General features: G+C 38.4%; 1 protein-coding gene across 2 annotated transcripts in view; it reads right to left on the bottom strand.

Moving 5' to 3' along the window:
• Positions 1-15510, bottom strand: part of LOC124123232 (protein FORGETTER 1-like) — a 490282-nt gene that overhangs the window by 134840 nt on the left and 339932 nt on the right. For both annotated transcript variants that reach the window (XM_048391344.1, XM_048391343.1), the window contains 2 exons: positions 12579-12741; positions 10874-10934 (listed from right to left, as the gene is read on the bottom strand). In XM_048391344.1, the coding sequence (XP_048247301.1) occupies positions 10874-10934; positions 12579-12741 (224 nt within the window). The remainder of the gene's footprint in view (positions 1-10873; positions 10935-12578; positions 12742-15510) is intronic.

The raw sequence follows: 15510 nt of genomic DNA on the forward strand, positions 1-15510 counted from the left end.
CCTGATATCGGAGACACCACCATGATGTTGTCCGTGGAGATGATCAACTGGGCGTGACATAGAATGCTCTGTGAGACGACCAGAATAAGAGCCTTTAGCTCAAGGCCTTGTTGCTGTGCCAGTAGTGTTGCTCTCCAGACCACAGCCCTGAGACCATCTGAGTTGCCAGGTGAGCTCCCAAGCTGTTTGGATGCATCGACGAACAGGTGGAGCACGGGATGTAGCACAGTCAATGAGGCGCCATCAAAGACATTTGATTCCACCATGCACCATCCTAAGCGGGTGTCTACAAGACTGTAAAGTTAAAAGGTCATGAGCAGGGGGTCTCCGATCGTGTCATGCTGTGACTATAAGTGGAAAAATGTGTCTGCGAACTGATGCCAAACGCCATGTAGACGAAATATGATCGCTGATGCATCACATAACCGGTTAGTGGGAAGTCGAAGCTGTATCCAATAGATAAGGCTGAATATCTGTAAAACTGTGGTTCTGAAGGATCACACTGTACGAAGTGAGGTGACCAGTTCCATCCCCTGGATACTGTATAAGCACTCCCGTTCTTGTGTCGAGGTGACGACGAAGGGAGGTCCCTTGTTACTACATATGTAGTCATCAGAGATCGACGGGACGGTCATGGGAAGAATCATAAAATCGATGCTGTATCTAGTAGATAAAGCTGAATAGATATAAGTCCTTGTTCTGAAAGATTGTACTGTACAAAGTAAGTTGATCGTTTCCATCCATATTGAGGTGACTACGAAGGGAGGGAACATGTTATTCGGCATGTAGTCATCAGGGGTCGACGGAATGATCGTGGGAAGAAGTACAAAAACGACGGTGTACCTAGTAGCAAAGGCTGAAATATATAAATCCTTAGCCTGAAAGATCAAGTAAGGTGATCATTTCCATCTCCTGAACGTTGTTTAAGCGCTCCCATTCTCATATCGAGGGGACGATGAAGCGTGGTGCCGTGACTGCCGTGACTGCCGTGTTGGTAGCGGAGGTCCACTGATGTTAGTGACTCGGTCACATTGATGTAGTGCGACAGGCGTCTGGTCAAATGGTTGCAGCATTATGTACAAGTAAGCATGCAAACCAATCTTGTAGAAATATACTGCACGGCTCCCATTAGGTCAGTTGACCTAATTCCGGTTGCAGAAGTTTAACCCGCTCGAAGCCAAGTTTTTTTTCTGATGCACATTTTCCTAAGATCTGAAAAGTGATGATTGTGCATGAATTGCGCTCACGCGTCGCTGGATGTACCTCTCGCTTTCAAAGTATGCAGAAATGTAGCATATTAAATATCCTTTCTGATAGTGTAAATTTAACTATTAAACTGGTTTGAAAAAAGACACTGCTAAAAGTTTTCCGAGTATTTATTCTGTGTTGAAAAATTTCTCCACTTTTTATCATACACCGAAAAAAGTACTGTGTGACGAATTTTTTTATTTAGCAGTTTTACGGAAACTGAGCGAACAAAATACTGCCTTACATCTAAATGACATAAATATATATATCAAATGGATTTATATGTTTATGTATAACGTTATACACTCAATACAAAAAATAGCCTGCTGTAAATGACGAGAACTGATTTTCCTCAATGACGTCAAAAGATGACAGAGGTTACACACATACAAAGATTAGAGGGCACTCTGCTACGCTTAGCACTAGTTTATTGTAACTCATGTCACTTGGTGAGAATTTGCTGTTGATAAGGACAATATATTTTCTTGGTGTTTTGATCATGAGGAACCAAACTATTCCAAAACAAATATCGATATTGAAACTGTATACGTTTATGTCTACAACAAACCCATAAGAAATGATGAAATCGTACTTCATAAAAAAGGAAGTGATAGCGAAATGGATGGCCCAAACTAAAATATAAATTCCAACATTTTCATGATTTTGCAAGTATAATTGGACTAATGTAGCACCGTTATTAATGGAGCACCAGCCTTATATAATGTAATGAATTACGCCAATGTGGACAAATCCGCATCTCGTGACACAAGTTTAATGCACAACAAACTACATTGCCGGAACTGGAAGGAAGGTGATCTGTGACAAAACGAAAACAGAAAAGAAATCAGTGAAATGGTGCAATCATCTTCTCATATTTTGAGGAGATACAAATAATGACATGAGTTTTGTTAAAGATGCACATTAGATATTAAAGGCACCAATGGTATGGGCGAGTCTTGTGAACCCAGTCAGTCCAAAATCCAATCTCCAGATGTCTGCCAAGCAGGTGTTCTGCGAGGTCGGGATGACATCCTCAGAGGAACTTCAGTGACAGGTGTGGTATCATCACATTGCTCTGTAGCTTCATCTTCAACATGTTGTGGTCCATTATCATCATGTCCATCATTTTGAAATTGCTGGTTCTTGTCAACTGAGTTAGTATTGGGTTCTATCACAGATTCACCAGCTTGGCTAGGTAAAGGCTGAATATCTTCACAACTGGGATATTTTCTATCAATACCTCTAATTGGTCCTGAGGATGACATGCTAAGCATGGTAGGTTTTACAAGGTAACAATCTGAAGTTTGAACAGTGTACAACTTGGCACAAAACTGATTAAGCTGACACTGATCCTACGAAACTCCAGTAACCATATACTTGTCCCTTACATGTGTCTTTTTTTTCTCTCTTTTGAGAGATACAAGATCACCAACTTGAAACTTAGTTTCAGCCATGATAGTGTTACCATGAGCTTTAGATTTGCTGCTATGTGGATGGTTAAATGTTCTGATGATATTTTGTTCAAGAATGAGTTGCCTGTCTGTGATAGGTAATTGTTCTCCAGTCAATTGATCATGTTGGGTAAATACTTCACGGGCAGACAGACCATCTTTACGGAGTCTTGAATTCATATTGGCTGTGGCAGTTGCCAGGTTAACCCGAGACAACGGGCCACCCTCAGGGAATAGATGTAAGCATTCTGTTCCAAGTGCTTCAATGGCTCGTTCTGCCACTGGGTTTCTGTTAACATTCTTTGGTGAACCAATCTCAAGTTCAATACCAGACTTCTTCAGTAATGGATCCTTGTCAAGGGACATAAACCCTGGTGCAGGGTCAACCCTGATAGTGGTGCCACCATCACCAAGATGTCTCATGTTGACACAAAGCAATAGGATGGCATTGCATAGATCGTCACGTTTCTCACTCTCAATCAGACATGTCACTGTGAAGGAAGACACAGTTTCCCTAAGAACAAACACCATAGCGTTTCGTGATGTCCCCTGCGAAGTTGACACCAATAGACACCAATAGACGCAGGCGGAGGACTGCTTGACCAAGGATAGAATTAAGCAGGCAAAGACACACAGTGGTGACATGATGAATCCACAGCTTGAAGAGTCTTGTCTAAATCTAAGGCAAAAAAGTACCTGTTGGAACAGTTGTTTAGTCTGATAAATGGTAGGGTGATTGAACCTGATGTGTAAGGCAGTAAGGAGACCATTTAGAACAGTCCTTGGAACAACAATACGTTCACGTACACGATGAAATGGTTGACTAACACGTACAATGAGCAAACCATCCGACGCAATAGAGACTTCCTTCAGGTATTTCTTGACATCTGGGATATCTGTGTGTTTCTTGGATGGACGGGTTCCTTGAAAGAGGTGAGAATGAGTCCTGAACAATCATGTTGTGTAGCCTGCCAAGCTGCACGGCTGGTGAAAGGCATTTGAGCCGAGCAACACCATCCACAACATCTTTGACACACAAGTCTAGGACAGCAGATTCTGCATCGTCTTGAACAAATTTACACACCTGGCAACTGTGGTCAGAGCACTGGCTTGGGTGTTGACTACAATAATCAGTTGGAACATTTGCTACACCAGATATGTGGCTCAGAGTAATTAGGTAGTGACTGACGGTCGATAAGAAAGTAGTGACCCATGAACGTTTTCTGAGTTGATGCTGTAATAAATGGAGCAAAATGTTTTACCGCAGATCCGATTGCAAGCGCCTCCAACTCACCAGGAAGCCAGGTAATCTGGTGTGTCTTCAATTTGGCATTAAAAAAGCCAGCTAATAAGGATTTTCCTTTGAGTCATGTATACATTGTACCAGCCAAGCCATGAGCTTTTGAAAATGCATCAGTGACAATGCACAAACTGTCGCTACGTCTTGGAATAGTGATTGTCTTGTTATCTGATAAGGCAGACTTGACCTTATTGAATGCATTTGTCAGGTCATCAGTCCAGGAGATCTTTTCTTTAGATTGTCTTCCTGCAGTGGCCTTATCCAATGGTTGGAAGAGATTGGCATACCCATGAAGAACACGGCTTAGGGCTTTGTAGCACCTACAAACGACCGCAGACCCTGTACAGTCACAGGCGGTGACGCAGCAGACAGTGCTGCTATTCGATGTGGGCTAGCTGATAACGTGCCACTTGACCAAATCCAACCGGGAGAGCCTCAGATTGTATGCTTTCAGGGCACAGAAGACACAACGCCAACTAGATATGACCTCATAAGAAGAGTTTCCACCACAAAAAAGATCATCAGCCAACTTAGCAACACATCCTTCTTGTATGAGAGTGCCAAGAACTCTACACATGAGTTCCTCAAGGTAGGTCTCCGAACCAGGCACATCGAGTGTAAACTCTGATCCCTTTGTAAGGTGTCACAACCCCACAATACTTCATAGAATCCTGGGACAACGGAATTTGGTAGAAGGATTTTAATACATCTGTTTTGATAATGTACTTCCAGTTGCCAAAATCTCTCAGTACATTGTCTACATTTGGCATAAGAGACGGTTGAGTCTTGCTATACTGCCCTACTTCTCCAAATGATGTCACCAAACGATAACCTCCAGCCGCTTTGCAAACAAGGAATGAGAGGTTCAGATATTCAACAGTAACATTCATTTGTTCTGGGGTAGCAAATACACCCATTTCCTTGAGTTCATCAAACTTGGTTTTGAAGTTAAGTAAGCATCTCCTTATTGTACTGGGGTAAGCGGCCTTTTCTCTGAGGGGGTGATGTAGGACCCATGTTGACAACAGCTTTTAATGGGCCACTGAATCCATTCTATTTGGACACAATTGGGCTGAAAACCTCATCAAATTCCTCATTGAGTGCTTGGAGATTGTCATTGAAACCAGACGGCAATATGTTGTCAGGATCAATCACAACTGTAGCAGAGTTGAGAGGTTTAGCTGATCTGCTTGGGGTTCCCTTCGCCCGAATCAAATGTAGCTCTGCACTTGTAGCAGGTTGCTCCACCGATGATATGTTTCTGATCTGGCAGATATGCTCATTTCACTTCAGCAATATAGGTTCATCAGTGGTATTTGCAACCCTGATAATATTTCCTACTGATGACACTTCCTGAGCACTCGGCCAAGCCATTTCCGCTTTTGATCTCAGGTTGCTTGGACAGTCCAAGCAGGGCTCAAGCGCCCATGATGAGTCAAGTGTTAAAAATTCCACGAAGCTCCCTGGCAACACTGTTGGCAGGGGTTATTGGTAGCTTTATTGCCCAAGCAAAGGAAGACCTGACCATGTTTGTCGTCGCACCAGTGTCTAAAGTTAATCTCACTGGGTGTTGCTAGTAAAAAGTGTTCAGGAACGGTGACTGAATGACATCAACACGACTGATCACTGGCTGGTCAAGGAGAGGGTTAGGATCCTGATCATTGTCACAAGCTGACTCTTCTACATACGGATCATCTTTTCGTACAGTATCATCAACTCCACCAACAAGACGGGAATGAACGTACATCTGTCGCCTATCAGATTCAGGTAGTGAGTATTGCACGCAGGTCTTCCTGCCGATTTACACAGAACACACATTTTCATTTGTCTAGCCGGTTAAATGTAATTTTGTCATGGTTTGTCTGTTGAAAAGGATGCTGTTCTTAAAGCCTTTGTGTCTTCAATTGTGTGTAATTCATCCATCAGTCAGGAGATAGCTTGTGAGATCTCTGGTTTCAAAGATGCTAATGTCTGATTTCTCAACTCGGCTCCGTATTTTTGTTTAACAAGCTGAGGGAGATGAGGATGAATAAGTTGAAGCCATAATACCACGATAACGTTCTCAAGTGTTGGTGTGAGGTCTTCATCTTGATCAATATCAATACCATGATGGGTGATGCCAGCACGAGTCGTAAGCAAATTGTCCTCGATGAAAGCCATCAAACATTGGTAGAGGTCCTCATAACGCTCATCAGGCTGCATCTTGATATCAACGAGACGAAGGAAATTTGCACCTGTAGATCGGAATCCATAATGGAGCCGGATCTTTTGCCAAATATCTTGAACAGAAAAGGAATTACGGATAATTGAATTCCTGCTGATGACAGTACAGTAGTTGGCGATCTGGCCTAACATGAGTTCAAGGTGTATGTTTTTCTGCTCAGCTGTTTTCCGCTGATTTTCACGCACATCCTCACCATCATAAAAAAATGACACCATTCCATTTGACGTCATGTCTAGTTTTATGGCACTGACAAGGTTGGAGAAAGACGACACTGGTATTTTGATAAATATATACCTCCCCTAGTTTTCGTTCATGATAATGAATATCTCGATGTGTAAAACAGAATTTGACGCTTTTTCAACACAACATAAAATGACTGCTTTTACCATGTAAATCATGTCTTGAATAGATAAACAATTAGATAGTTAACCGTGTATCTTAATTGGACAAGACATGCACCTGTTTGGCATCATTTTTACATGATCAAATATGCCCCAAAATAGCAAAACAAACAAAATTAAACTCAATATTGAACAGATATTATTTCTCTTCATCTTGTTCTTCTATGCATATCAGGATAATCCTATGAGGTTCGACCAATGGGGACATGGCACAGTTCATATTTATTATATTTTTTACAATTTTTGGAGATATAAAGTAAAGAGCTTTATATCCTGTAATCACAATATTTAAACAGTGTGAATACATTGATTATATATTTCAACAAAAATATTATCCATTTTGTTACAGAAATACCTTCAGTTATAGTTATAAATGAAAATTAACCTGTTCATAATGAAATTACAATATTGACTCTTACATTCCAAAGAAATACATACATGTTACATTTTATCTTCTAACACTTGTCTAAAGGAAAAAAACATCATATACTACACTATAAACTTCAATTTCTTATGTAAACAATGTTCAAACAAAGGTTCATACATTTTGTGGCCAAAATCCATGCATGATATCATTGAACATTGATAACAGTCGACAGCAGGACACAATGATCATGTGTACTCTCATTCAAGGACCTTCACCTAAAAAAAATTACCAAGTATGTTCAACAATGTTGATGTATGACATCACTACGCGTGACAAAATGGCATGTTCACTGACAACAGTATGGGGGATTTTAAGAGGAGACTATCGTTGATTCAGGGATCATATATATACATAAATGTGACATGTAAGTAATCAGAAACATTCTGACAATCAGTGTACTGTTATTTGTTATATTTTTCATTCAAACTAAGAGAAATAGTCAAAAAAATTGATAAATACTGCTGTTATGCATGATTTTGCATCAGTCATGGTGTTACACAGGACAGAACCTTTGACAGTTTCTGTTGAATTTATCAAATCATTGCAATGTACTTATTTGTAATTCCCAAGTTCATCTTACGATTCTCTTCCCATGCACATTCTGAAAATGTTGAGCCAATGTATGCAATGAATAGACGAATGGATAGCTCAATAGGGGAAAATGCTACCCTGTGTAAAATCTGAATTTTGCTTTGCTTACATTTCAAACAAGTGCAGCTTTCCAAGCACAGCATTCGTTTTTATGCCTTATTTATTTTGCTTGATTTCATCTAGATACTTTGTATTGGTGACAAAGACCATTAGTCATTGATTCTAAAATGTATGAGGAATTCAAGGATACATGTTTCACAGCTGAGTTTGAAATATACGTGACATTACAGGCGTCTCATAACCGGCACATGTGAAACGTGACTTTGTAAACACAGTCAAAAATAGTTCACTTTGGCGTTCATGTTTGCGTATTTAACGAATCATCCTAAATGATTCTAGGGATATCGGCGGCGTTTTAGAATGGTCATTGGTGATTAGATAAAAGACAGATACCCGTGATCACTAATATGCTATTTTTTAAATTCATGTACCCGAATAAATTTAGATTTCAGTAAATGCTGTAAATAACGCTGTGAATGGTGATTTAGTAATGTGTAAAAAATGGCGATATTTACTATGTACCAAATTTTAAGAGATCATTTTTAATAATTTGGCTTTGCCTAAAATGACAATGGATGATAACAAAGAACAGGAAATTTCCCACAGAATTCAATACTTTCAGTCAGGTTAGCTAAAAATTGGAGAGATTAAGAAAATGATGAAGTTAAGACAACCAGATGGATGATGGACATATTCCGAAAAATAAGCTCACCTGACAACACACATGCTAGCTCACACGACAGTGCAACAGGTGACAGTGCCACTCTTATGCCAGGTCATATGCTATGTCACTCTTAGGTTGTATACATTATCTCCGGCTAATGCCACTGCTTACATATTCAGGATGCTGGCAGGTGAAGGACCATTAACTTAAAAGATGTTAACAGGCTTAATGTTACACATACAAATCCTAAAAAGCAGGAAATATTTTCCTTCAAGCTACCTTTATATACACATGTGCATTAATTGAGCACCACCTGGTTAAAAATCCAATTCCGAAAAATAAGGACAAACCCTGATCTGAAACCAATTCACTTTTGGGTTGAGCTTGGCTGCAAATTGAGCGCTAGACACCCTCCAATTCAAAACCTGAATGAACTGATGCAGGCACTGCAATATGTTTCTTTGTTTGTTTCATGTTGTTTAACACCGCACTCAGAAATATTCAAGCTTTATGACGGCGGACTATAAATAATAAAGTCTGGACCAGACCTGACCACCCAATCCCATTAGTTGCCTCTTACGACAAGCATAGTCGCCTTTTATGGCAAACATGGGTTGGTGAAGACCTATTCTACCCCGGATCTCCAAGGGTCCGCTGCAATAGGAATGGCAGGGGATCCATATGTTAAAAAACAGATGTCTCATCAGGAGGAGATGCCCCGCAAAGCCATATTCACTGCACTATGTGACAGTCCAATTTGTGATTTGTTCAGTGTGCAGATACGTTGCTGCGCTGCTGAAATGAACGTTTTTAGATGTCTTTGCATAATGCCAATATATCGGTACCGATTGCTAGCATCAACATCATTATATGCATGTTTGCATTGTAGAAAATTCCCCAAAATTTCATTGCAAAGTTACCAGACCAGATAAAATGTTGCCAGTCCAGAACTTTCTTGATTAATGAACAAAAGTAACAAAAGGGTAAAAAGAGAATAATAATAAACTGGTGGATTGTCAACTTCGTAACTATAACTCCTGTCCATAGGGTGTCCAACCTTTCGATATTCAAGAGCTATATTGTCATAAAACGGGTCTTGCATCGCGAAATCCATCAAATCACGTGAGCACCTTGATTAAAAACATGAAAAGATAAGGAAAATATCTGCTAACAACGAGTTGGCGGTGCACATACTTCGCAAATCCTGCAATTGCCTGAAATCTGCATGACACTATACAAACCAGATTTCGATTTAGGTGCGGGATTTTGATTGGACTATGCATAGACTCGTTAGTTCAGCCAAAATGTAACTCCATAATACCAGCCTAGTTCGGCAAGGGTGGAAACTGGACTTATATAGTCAGTTAACTCACTTGCCTCGGGAAGATGATTTAGTTGGATTTAGAAAACACAAAATATCAAGCTTCAAGCTACCTTACTGAGAATTTACTTGTAAACATTTTTTTAACTGATTAGTGTCATTTCTTTTAAAATAAATAGAAATGCTGTTACAAAGTCATGTAGATGTATGAATGAGTGACAGCACAGGGTTTCAGATTGGTACCTGTTATAGGACACCAACATGTGTCCATCTTCCCGAGGCAAGAGAGTTAACTGACTTTAAAAGTCCAGTTTCCACCCTCGCCGAACCTAGGCTGGAATTCCTGGGCTCGATCGAAGCGCCACCAGTGGCTGTTACGAGTTATATCCTTTCTATGCTTCTCCTATTGACCAATCAGATTCAACCTCTCGTATCACTTGCATTTGCTTCAAACAAAACGGTGGCGCCCAGTCAAGACGATCTGATCGATAATCAAGATCTATATTGTGATAAAACGAGTCTTACTTCGCGAAGTGCATCATATCACGTGATTAAAAACAGGAAAAGATTTAGAAAATATCTGTTGACAACGAGTTAGCTGTGCACATGCTTTGCAAATCCTGCAGTCGACCGAAATCTGCATGACACTATACAAACCAGATTTCGATTTCAGTGCGCGATTTTGATTGGACTATGCATAGACTTGTTAGTCCAGCCAAAATGTAACTCCATAATACCAGCCTAGTTTGAAAAGGATGGAAACTGAACTTATATAGTCAGTTAACTCACTTGCCTCGGGAAGATGACATGTGTCAGAATGTGTCAAAGATTCTTTTCAAAATCAGTAATCACATAGAGGAATACACACAACAAAAATGGATAAAAAATAATGAATTGTTTTAAGAATGTCCACATGCCATTTATCTCTAACAACATCTATGCAGTGCTTTATTATGTATGTACTCCTGAGAAGACAATTTGCAATAAAACTTATTTTGTGGATAATTCATTAACCAATTGTAACTCTCAAACATTACGATATACTTAAATGTATAAATTAAATTTACAATTAAAGTGTGATGATTACCCAAACACAGTGTCCCTTGAGCTTATCAGTAGCATCATTTATATGGTGGGATCAACCTTTCCTACATTTAATAATGTTTAACATCAGTACAAACCATACCTGTACTGGCTGCGTCAGATATTATAGCCACTAACTTTTTGCCTTCCATGAACATATTTCTCTGAAAGGAAAAGAAATCTATATGAAACATGCAAAATATGTGAAATTTGAAATCCTGTGTTCCCTGTGGCCTGTTCTTAAACTTCACAATGACTCTCATATCTGTCCCTAAAAACTAACTTGTGTACACACAGAACTAATTGCAATACTATCATTTAGAAACAATTTAAATAGTGCCAATGCACTGTAGCTCACAAGGTACAATCAATTTGAACTCAATGTTATCTTTGTGGCTGCAAACAGGCTGAGTAATGGGAAGTGTCTGATGAGAGGGCAGTATGATCTAAATGTAAGTAACTTTTACATGTTTCAAACACCATCACCTCATATGGTAGATCGTATGGTGGCAGCATCAACAAAAGCCAAAGTTTGTTGCAGATGGTGGTGAACAAAAGTAAGTCATAATCATTATCTGCCCCAAACTTGTTCACTGTGATATTCTTAATTTAAATAATTTGTAGTAGGTGCCTAATCTGTTTTCAATGCCACATCCTGAGCAAACTCCCAATAGCCACGGAGAGGATTTGTCCATCCCTCGTCCCTTTGTCCAAACTCCCAAACTATCAAAAGGCATCAGTTCACCATTAGGATCAGAAATATGATAAGATTTTCAAGATCTGCCCTTGAAATGACATCTGGCATGGATTAACAATGTCCATTTAAATACCCCAACAGACTGAGTTACATAATAAAAGAGTCAACCTATTTTCATTGTTTTGTTAATTTATCAATAATTATATACATTTTGATGCTATTTTTGGAACAAGTTTCTGTGTTTGAAATAAAATGTATAACGATGAACATTCAAGGGTATGTTTTATGATCATCCTAGTTCACTGGGTTTATTTGCTGTGCCAGCTTCACTTGGACTGGTTCGCGGATCCTTCCTTTCATGTCGCTGCTCTCCCTTCCAGAAAAGAACGGGAACAAGTCTAGCTAGACAAGACTAAGCTACTCTGTCCAAATAGCATGGCTAAGTCTAGCAGGCAAAATGCAAGAGCTCAGGGAACCATTATTTGCTTTTAAGTCTGGGCGGGATGATTATTTTCCTCTCTGCAGTCAGTCAAAGTGTGTCTTTGATTAGTTATGAAAAAACAACGAACAAGGCCAGTTTTCATGGGCGAATATATAAATTCTGTAGCAGTTTAACCAGTCCTGTGGACCCACCGACTCATTACCGGCCCTGGCTCTACTTTACTGCGCAAAACCAGTAAGTCCTGGTAACGGAAACAATGTTGCTTGTTTCTGAGCAGATTTTTATTCCAGACGCTAAGCATCAGACGATGCACAAACAAATAAGCCCTGACATAAGCTCACTTGATTTTCAGTCAGGTAAGCAACAAATGGATGAATAATGTCCATAAATTTTAATAAGCATTAAAAGTTTGGGAGCTATTTCAGAAACACCAATGCTGGTAATGTTTTAGATTCTGAGAGATTGTGGTCACAGATGTCCTTAAAATATAAAAGCATAACATGGACAGATGATAGGTGTTTCACCTTTGGTTAAGGTGAGCAATAATAACACAGAGAACAAGGTTGATTTTGTACACATTGCCAATATATTTTACAACTTAATTATTATGAAAAGTATTAAACTTCCATGTGACTCCATTGTCTTCTTTCAAAATGTTGTTTGTACTACCTCTTTCACATTGAGACTCTCGAGGAAAGAATCCGAGTCATGGCCTCTTTGTTCATACTGTGGCACGTCTCTCTTTGTCCGTTTTACAACACGACCCTTGCGTCCAGTCATCTCAGCCACATTATCAGGGCCTCCGAGACGGTCAATAATCTCATCCAAAGGGCTGAAACAAAAGAATCAATTCATATTTGTTAGAGTGAGTGAATTAGTGAGTGAGTTTGGTTTAACGCCGCTTTTAACAGTATTCCAGTTATATCACGGCGTGTCGGCTTAAAGGGGCACTGATCTAAAGCAATTCCCCGGGACTGGTTGTTGCCTTCATTATTGTTATTTCCCGTGAGTAACCGGATGATACAGTAGAAATCTAGACTAGTTCGCTACCTGTGCTGCGCAATTCGTAAGAGCATTTGTCACTTTTATTGATAGTATAAAGGCGTATGATCACATTGATCAACAAAATGAAATACAGTTTTGGAAATAATAAGGAAATTATAGGTATCTTTGTGGGTAGCATGAAGTTTTGATAAGTCACTTGCTTGGTAATTGTGCAATTTTCGTTTACACTATTTTGACTTGCAACACAAAGTAAATATTTCACCTGAGCATTGCCTATTTTAAGGTGTTTATATTTTTACAGTCAAAATGTGCAAAATTTTCACTTAGGAAATTTATTAAACGCCTAAATATTCAGTTATTTTACAAATTGACTGAAAAATATGTCCATCTGTATTATTATGACAACGAATTCCAAACAATTTTATGTTTAATATCATCACCAAGAGACTGAAAATGTTACGATGAAAAGTATATTTCTAATATTGTTTGGCTTCAATCCTACATAATAATCTATTGTGATGTTTTTAGGCCCTTTTGATCGTCTTATTCATTTTTAGTCAATCTGTTAAAGAAATGGACAGATTTTTTTATAAATTGGCTGAGAGAATCACATTTTACAAATTGACTGTAATATATACATGCTTACAAAGGAAAAGACTTGTGAAAACAACATCTGTCACGCATCGAAGAATTTCCCAACCAAGACGTAGAGGAACAAAAATGAATCTGTTCAATGCTACAGTAAATGAATAAAATCAAAATGCAATTATCATAATTACAACCTACCAAATTTATGTGTATAATTTTAGGCAGCTACCTTGTTCGAGGAATATCCACTCAAAGGAACAATATCCCACCTTAAACTTATTCCATGTCACGTGTCTTTGTAACAATCAAATATTTTATAATGTATATATCGTTTTGGGACATTTTAACCCGTGTTCATTTCTCAACTGATCACTTAAATTGTTTCAGGTATTTCACATTGATGTCAAGTCTCAAAGGTCCTCTGAGAAAGCCCACGTGACAACTATTTTCATAACATCCACGGTTCCTAAAACAAATCTATTGAGTTAGATAACAATGAGCAATCAATCAACGTATTATCGGTTAACCCTTTGAACAAAGTATGTTGTTTTTACATCGGCACTTCACACCATCACTGGACAAAATATCATCCATTCCAAACAATCCAAAACTTGGAAATACCACCATTCCAATTGGAAATATGACCATTCCAAAATTTGTCAAGGTCATATTTCCAAGCTTGGATTTGTTCGGATATGTTTGGATACAACATGTCATAATCATATCTGTTAAACGTTATACAACTTTTGATCTTATGTGAGATTAGTAATGACATGAAAGTAAATAATTAAGAGTATTTTGGCACTATTTACCACGAAAAGACCAAATCATGAGCAAATTTAACTAAAAGAATTTCTGTCATTTAAAGTGGCTACTCTTTATATTCAATTTCTTATCTTCCTTGTCTATAATCATATGACATTGACTATGAACTTTGAACAATTAAACAAATATTTTGTTTTCCCATACCGACTTACGGTTGTCATAGAACAAAGACCGTTTCGAGAATAGAGGGCCTCATTATTATAATTTGAACTAATATACATATGTACATAATAGTACAAGGTATAAATGAATTTTGATAAGTGTTTGTACAAGAATATGAACTTCGAATTATCTCGGAATTATGCGCAACAAATAGGGCTGGAAATTTTATAATTGGTCTGGAACTATCTGACGGTAATTCAAAACAGGGAACAAGACTTCGTCAAATGAATCATTGAGCCAGGAATGCAACGATTTTAATGCTGACAAAATGAATAAACATATCTGGAACAGAGATAGACTGTTCATGTGGACAATTATATGCTACGTCTATTGCCAATGAAGTTTATCACCCCATGTTATAGCATTTGTTTCATATAAAAGATAGAAGCAAAATAAATGGGACAATTAGTTGTTATGAATTAGCTTTACCTCTGTGACATATTACGCAACTAAAGGTGAATATGTTTTTCAAATAATCAATTACAGTAATTAACCTAGTGTCCTTATTTATACACAATTTAATTACGTATTGGGGTACAATATATAATACACATATACACGGAATGATTTCTTATTTTGTCAATTTAATCATAACCCAAATCATACAAATCGAACATGTGAAAATAAAAGTAGTGACTAACTTTATGATCAAGGGTATAAGTACTCAATTGTATCTATTAATCCTAATAGTATAACAATAAATCCTGTGTATTTACTGAGCATATTTAGATACAACCGGATCTACGACCGCAGTCATATAATCAATCAAGGAAAGTATATTACGAGCTCGTAGATTTAATTACAAATGTGCTATCACTAAAACAAAATTTCCCGTTATCCACGTAAGCCTAAACCTGAGAGAAATAAAGTTCTGTTCTGTTGTGAAGACACCGTCATGATTAGTTGGCGCCAGTCTAGACTGTCCAATCAACGTAAATATACAAACCGTGATGTTACTAGACCAGTTGATGACACCTGTCAAACTCAAAGTGCCCCTGGTCCTCCACCCACCATGTGTAAT

Source organism: Haliotis rufescens, unplaced genomic scaffold (genome assembly GCF_023055435.1).
Source record: "Haliotis rufescens isolate VD_foot unplaced genomic scaffold, xgHalRufe1.0.p SCAF_9, whole genome shotgun sequence".
Lineage (NCBI taxonomy): Eukaryota > Metazoa > Mollusca > Gastropoda > Lepetellida > Haliotidae > Haliotis > Haliotis rufescens.